General features: G+C 62.7%; 2 protein-coding genes across 2 annotated transcripts in view; one reads left to right on the top strand and one right to left on the bottom strand.

Annotated features, from left to right (window-relative positions):
- MFSD12 (major facilitator superfamily domain containing 12) overlaps positions 1-1,783 on the top strand; it is a 15,739-nt gene extending 13,956 nt beyond the window's left edge. The window contains exons 8-10 of the mRNA XM_014585534.2: positions 168-262; positions 1,057-1,187; positions 1,287-1,783. Coding sequence (XP_014441020.2) covers positions 168-262; positions 1,057-1,187; positions 1,287-1,309 — 249 coding nt within the window. The 3' untranslated portion in view covers positions 1,310-1,783. The remainder of the gene's footprint in view (positions 1-167; positions 263-1,056; positions 1,188-1,286) is intronic.
- Positions 1,784-1,955: 172 nt separating this feature from the next.
- Positions 1,956-6,415, bottom strand: part of TEKTIP1 (tektin bundle interacting protein 1) — a 4,828-nt gene continuing 368 nt past the window's right edge. The window contains exons 2-4 of the mRNA XM_006171787.2: positions 2,556-2,794; positions 2,357-2,482; positions 1,956-2,153 (exon numbers count right to left, since the gene is read on the bottom strand). Of these exons, the coding sequence (XP_006171849.1) occupies positions 1,972-2,153; positions 2,357-2,482; positions 2,556-2,794 (547 nt within the window). The 3' untranslated portion in view covers positions 1,956-1,971. The remainder of the gene's footprint in view (positions 2,154-2,356; positions 2,483-2,555; positions 2,795-6,415) is intronic.

The following is a 6,415-nucleotide window of genomic DNA, read 5'->3' as shown; positions in this document are numbered from 1 at the left end:
TCGCCAATCCGTGTCACATCGCTGGCCATGACTGCTGACCTCATTGGGCCCCACACGGTAGGGTTGGGGGGCGGGGCCGAGGTGAGGGGCGGGGCCGAGTGGGCGGGGCATGGGAGGCGGGGACAAAGGCGGCCGGGGGCGCCCACCACCCTGCCCTTTCCCCCCAGCACAGCGGAGCCTTCGTGTACGGTGCCATGAGCTTCTCGGACAAAGTGGCCAACGGGCTGGCCGTCATGTTCATCCAGAGCCTGCACCCCTGCCCGTGAGTGCCGTCTGTGCACCCCCAGGGTACACTGCGCCTGCCCTGTGCCCGGCCGCTGGGGTCCGGACCCGCCCTGGTGGGATTCCCCGCCAGGAGGCTGCTGGGTCTTCATTTATTCGCTCAGCAGACGTTGGGTCTGTCTGAGCAGCGCCGAGGACAGTGTCCTAATGTCCTGGGGCCCGTGCAGTGGGTGCTCCCTGTCCTCACAGAGCTGGGGTGAGCCAGCCCCCAGTTACCTGCACGTGTGGCCGCATAGCCGGGGCTGGCTGGGGCGGTGGGAGGACACTAGAGGGGGTCTGGCTGGCCGGGGCAGGAGGCCCAGGAGGGCCCTCCTGAGGAGGTGAGGTGGGTTTTAGGAAATCCTAGGCCAGCAGGGAGGGGTGGCCCGTGCAAACGTGCTGGGGCAGGGGGTGCCTAGTGTGGGGAGAGGAACAGCTGAGGAGCAGGAGGCCTGTCTGAGGAGCAGGGCGAGCGAAGGGGAGAGAGGAGAGGGAGGAGGGACGGCAGGAGGGGACAGGGCACGCCACGCACAGGGCCCTGTGGGCTGCAGGGACCGGGGCGGGTTGTGGGCAGGGGAGGGACAGGACCTGACTGGGGGCTCACGGGCGCCCTCTGGTGGCTGCTGTGGGGAGGACAGGTGTGAGGCCTGGGGACCAGGACTGGTCCCGGCGAAGGCAGGGCTGTGGGTTCGGGTGGGCTTTCCAGGCAGAGCCAGCTGTGCTGCTGGGCGACTGGGTGTGGGGGGTGAGGGGCCCCGCAGCTGCCGCTCACCCGACCCCACCTGCCGCCCCCAGCTCCGAGCTCTGCTGCAGGGCCTGCGTGGGCTTCTACCACTGGGTGATGGTGGCCGTGACGGGCGGCGTGGGCGTGGCCGCTGCCCTCTCTCTGTGCACTCTCCTCATCTGGCCCATCCGCCTGCGAAGCTGTGAGTCAAAGACCCCCATTTCTCCTCCCGGAGAAAGCAAGGTCGGGAAGGCTGGGACAGGCCCCGCCCGCATGCCGTCCTCACCGCTGTCTGTTGCAGGGGATCCTGGAGCCCAACCCTGACGCTGGCTCCCAGCTTCGCAGCGAAGCACGTGCAACAGGCGGCGTCCAGGCTCGGGGAGAAGCCCCACACCACCTACGCTTCCACGGACCCCCTCCATCCCAGCCTGGCTTTGGGGGCCCAGGGCCAGAGCAAGAAGAGGAATCCAGGACTTAGCCCGCCAGGGTGGGGCACCTGGCTCGGTCTGCTGATACCCCGGAGCCGCGGGCCCCACCTTTGCGGGGACCCAGCCCCCACCGTAGCACATTCCCTGCCCTCTCGGTGAGCGGCGTGCCCAGGAGTGAGGGCCGCAGGAGTCTACGGGCAGCCTGGGCATGGCCCCAGGGCGCGTCTCCCTCCCTCCCAGCCTAGGGTCTCGCAGGTGCTGCCAGGAGGCCCCGCCACGGGTGAGGGGCTGGGCCTGACCCCGGCGTGGTGGGCAGCGGGGCTGCCCTGGACAGAGGAAGGAATAAAGAGCCCTGCAGGGCGGACTGTTTCCTCTAGGGCTGCTGTTTGGGAAGTCGGGGCGGTGGACACGGGCTGTGGCCGGGCTCTGCCCTGGCCCTGGGAGGCCCTGGGTCATGCTAGTGACCCCCCTTTCCTGGATGCCTAGCTGTCCCAGAGTTGGGCGGCGGCAGCAGGGGGTGACGAGGTGGAGGCAGCGGAGGGTCAGGCAGAATGGCCTTTATCCGAGAGTGGGCGTGTAGCCAGGCGGGGACCGCCGGTTGGTCGAGGGGCAGTAAGGGTTCAGGTCCCAGTGCCGGTAGTTCTGGGTGGTGTAGCGTGGGCGTTGTGGTGCTGAGAGGTAGGGCACGTAGTCGGATGCCCGCCAGGACGGCTCCGCCGCGAATCGGTTCCTGTTGACCACTGTGGGCCAGCGCCTGGTCACTGCGCGCCCTTGGCCACTCTAGGGACTCTCCAGGCTGTCGGGTTTCCCTGGGCTTCGGGGCCTGGGCCCCGTCCTGGCCCCGCCCCATCGCAGTCCCGCCCCCAGCCTGACATCGCCCCGCCCCCGCCCCGCCCCCGTGACCTTGGCCCCGCCCCGGCCTGGGCCGGCCCCGCCCCCTTACCGTACTCCTTGCCCCGGACGGCCCTGTCTTTCCACAGCATGCTCCCCCAGCGCGTGCTGGGACCCTCGTACTGGGCGGGGACGATGGGGTCGTACCAGGCCGTCTCCCGCAAGTGCTGGGTGTAAGCTGCGGGGAGGAAGGTCATTTCTGCCCTGCCCGCTCCCGCGGCCGGCCTCCCCGGGCAGGCCCGCGCACTCACCCGAGGGCAGGCTGCGCTCTCGGTGGCCGTAGCACCTGTGCCAGCGGCCGTAGGCCTCGCGGAAGGCGCTGCCGGGGGCCCGGGGCAGGTTGTACCAGGCTTCCCGGGGGTCCGCGTTGGTCAGGCCCGTGTACCAGAGCTGGCCGGCTGCGTCGCGCCCCATGGGTGTGTACTTCCAGCGCGTGGCCTGCTTGATGGCCGGTGCCCAGCGGGGTCCCTCCAGGGACAGGTAGTCATCGCTGGGGGGCAGAGGGGGTGCAGAAGTGGAGCCTGAGGCTGGCCTGTCCCGGTCACATGTTGCCAGGACCGAGGGTGCAAAGGCCTGGCCCCCAGTGCAGAGGGCCTTTGTCAGGCCCTGTGGGGCGTGTCTGCCCTTCAGCGCTTGACACCACCTCCAGGCTGGCTGATGAGAGGGAGGCTGAGTGCCCTCCTCTGCACCCAAAGGCCTAAGACCCTCACTCGACCTTGCACACGAGTGGGAGGGGAGGGGAGAGGACCAGGGCTTTGGCCACTCCGAGGGTCCCAAAGCACTCATCCAGCCTCCAAGAGCCACAGGTTCCACCTCCAGGAAGCCCCCCATGCAGTTGCTCCTGGAAGTGGTCTCGGGCTGGGGCGAGGAGGCTTGGGGGCTAATTGAGTGGAGCAGGAGGACACGGTGGCCTCAGCTGAGTTGAAAGGAGAGCCCACACATACACAGGGAGTTGCCGTCCCTGGGGGTGGTGGGAGGTGGGCTCTAACAGCCGGACCTGTCCTAGGCTGAGGGCTTCCAGGAGGAAGAGGTGGCAAGCAGCACACGCAAAGGGCCTAGGGGCGGGCATCCAGGAAAACCATTTAAACAGATCTGAATGCCTTTGGAAATACTGATGTCAAAACCCAAGCCTCAGGGTCGGGTTGGCGAGGTTTTGTGTGTGGCGGGACTCCCACATGTTCCACTGCAGTTTGAGTCCTGGACCCAGCAGCCTGAAAAGCATGCCAGGCGCATGTGCGTGTGTGCCCGAAATCCCAGGAAGGGAATGAAAGAGAAGGGATCTCAGCATGGCCATCCCCCAGGGGTGATTTCTCACTTGCCCCCTCTCTGTCTCTCTCTGGCGAGAGCACATATCCTATGAAAAAATAAAATAAAAAAAATCCAAAAAACTAAAAAAGGGCATCAGCAGTTAGCATAATGGGTATGTTGCTGGACTCCCACGTAGTAGACCGCGGTTCGAGTCCCGGCCCAGTGGCTTAAACTCACGCCAGGTGCGTGTGCGTGCCCAAGATCCCAAAAAGAGAATGGAGGAGAAGGGGTGTGGCCATCCCCCTGGGGAGTGATTTCTCGCTTTCTGTCTCTGTCTCTCTCTGTCTGTCTGGCGAGCACACACGTCCTATAGTGAAAATCTCTCCAAAAACACCCCAAAAAACAAAACCCTGAGAGAAGAATGGGGACGGCATTGATTGTGGCACGGCCATCGCCTCTCAGGGGAGATCTCTCACTTTCTGTCTCTCCATCAAGCATACACACCCTATAGCCACACTGCCTACCACGGTCAAGTCCTGGACCTGGTGGCTTTTCTCACTTTCCCGCTCTCTCTCTCCCTGGTCAAATTGAAAAATGATGATAATGAGAGACAGGTGGTGTGGTTAACAGCACTGGATTCCCATATGGGCGATTGCAGTTCGAGTCCCAGACCTGGTAGCTTGCTGTTTCACTTGCCCTTTCTCTCTAGGTCTCTGGTTAATTTAAAAAAAAAAAAAAAAAAAAGGAATGAAATAATTTTTAAAAAGAAAAAATAATGACTAAAATAAATACTTCTTAAAAATTTTAAAAGACCAGCAGATGGCAGAATGGTTCCATCACTGGACTCCCACATGGCTGGCTATGGTTTGAGTCCCAGGCCCAGGGCTTGAAACCTGCCAGCTGCTTGTACATGCGTGCCCAAAATCCCAAGCGGAGACGGAAGAAGGGACTGCAGTGTGGCCATCCCTCTGGGGGTGACTTCTCACTTTCTGTCTCTGGTGAGTCCACTTGCCCCGTAGTAAAAATCTCTCCAAAAAAAAAATCCAGAACAAAACAAAAAAACCCTAAAAGTGAAAAAGCCCTAAGCTGGCGAAGCTGCAGGGAAACACGCTTGGACGTGCCTCGGGCAGGAGCCCCTTGAGACATACCACGTAGCACAGCCACCCGGAGCCAGGGAGGTCCGCGTGCCCTGACCGTGGGGGCTCGTGGGAGCTTGTCCCAGGAAGCCAGCTGAGGACGAGGTCATCAGCCCCAAGGCCGTCAGCAGCCCATGGCTGAGTCCTCGGTGTGGTGCGGTGACTGATCCGCGGGGGCCAGGCACGTGAGCAGCGGAGGTGGGAGCAGCCGGATGACTCGGGAACCTCGGTTTAAGGAGCCCAACGTGGGCCTGGTTTTCTACTCGGAGGGCTTTTTTCCCTAGAAGGCACACGTGCTCATGGGAGAGGAGAAAGCCCAGCTCTCTCCTGCCGGGGTTTTGGGCGCACACATATGTTCCCAGTGTGTTCCTCGCCAGGTCTGGGACTCGAACCATACAGTCAGCCGTGTGGGATCCGGCCGCCTTAACCTCGGAGCCACGGGGATGACCCCCACGCTCCCGTAGTGCACTTCCTCACCTGCCTGTTTTCTAAACTGCGTCTCAGGTATAACACAGGGGCCCAGGTGGCGGCGCCGGAACCATGTGGGGAACAGCCTGGGTTTGTACCCAGAACCTTCCTGAACATGCCAGGGACACGCACGTGGGCCAGTGGTCTGGGCCGGCTGCGGAGTGCCTGTCTGTCCTGCTTGTGGAAAAACTCCTTTTTTGGAGATTTTTGCTGTCGGGTGTGTGTGCTCGTCGGAGAGAGTGTGAGAAATCACCCCTGGGGGAGGCCATGCTGCCACCTCTTTTCCTCCACACACGCACATCTGACCAGTGTGAGCTTCAAGCTGCCAGGTCTGGGACTCGAACTAGGGTCCGCCATGTGGGAATCTAGCAAAGCAACCATCATGCCATCGCTGGTCCACAAGCATTTCTTTTTTAGAAAGATTTTTGCCACAGGGCATGTGTGATCTCCAGAGACAGAGAGGGAGAAGTCACCCCCGGCGGGATGGCCACGCCGAAATCTTTCTGTGTTCTCCTCTCAGGGTCTTGGGAACGCACGCACACACGCCCGGTGTAGTCTAAGGTGCGCAGTCTGGGGCTCGAACCACAGTTGATTACGAAACATTTCTTTTTTGGGGGGAGAGGTTTTTGTTATAGGGCGCGTGCGCTCCCCAGAAAGAGACAGAGAGACAGAAAGTGAGAAATCACCCCCACCCCAGGGGGAGTGGACATGCCACAATCCCTTCTCCATTCTCTTGGGATCCTGGGCACGCACGCACACGCGCCCCGCGTGAGTTCAAGCCACCTGGTCCCGGACGCGAACCGCGGTCGACCACATGGGAGTCCAGCGACATAGCCATTACGCTAACTGCTGGTCCCGAAACATCTCTTAATAAGGGCGGAGAGCACGCTAAGATGGAAAGGCAGTCTCCCGCCTACCCCAGCCGGGCTGCCGCGGTCCCGTCCAGAGCAGCGGTTGGTCACGCAGACGTGGCAGCTCGCTTCCCTGTTTCACATCCTGCCCTGGGACTTGCGGCCTTTCCGTGGAAACGGCGTGGTCCCCGCTCTCTTCCTGCCCGCCACCCACCCCTGGGGCCAGCAGCCCCACGGCGCCTGGCGACTGGGCCGGTTGAAGCGCGCCCCCTGGCTCCCGTCCACCCGAACCTGCGAGTGTGGCCTTGCTTGGAAATGGGGTTTGAAGGAGGCGGGCGAGGTCGTGCTGGCTACGGTGGCCCTACCCGGACCCTGGGGGTCCTAACGGGGAGGGAAGTGGGGACGCAG

Source organism: Tupaia chinensis, unplaced genomic scaffold (genome assembly GCF_000334495.1).
Source record: "Tupaia chinensis unplaced genomic scaffold, TupChi_1.0 Scaffold149964_2, whole genome shotgun sequence".
NCBI lineage: Eukaryota > Metazoa > Chordata > Mammalia > Scandentia > Tupaiidae > Tupaia > Tupaia belangeri.
Note: the sequence above shows the minus strand (reverse complement) of the source record. Positions and strands in the feature narration are given on the sequence as shown.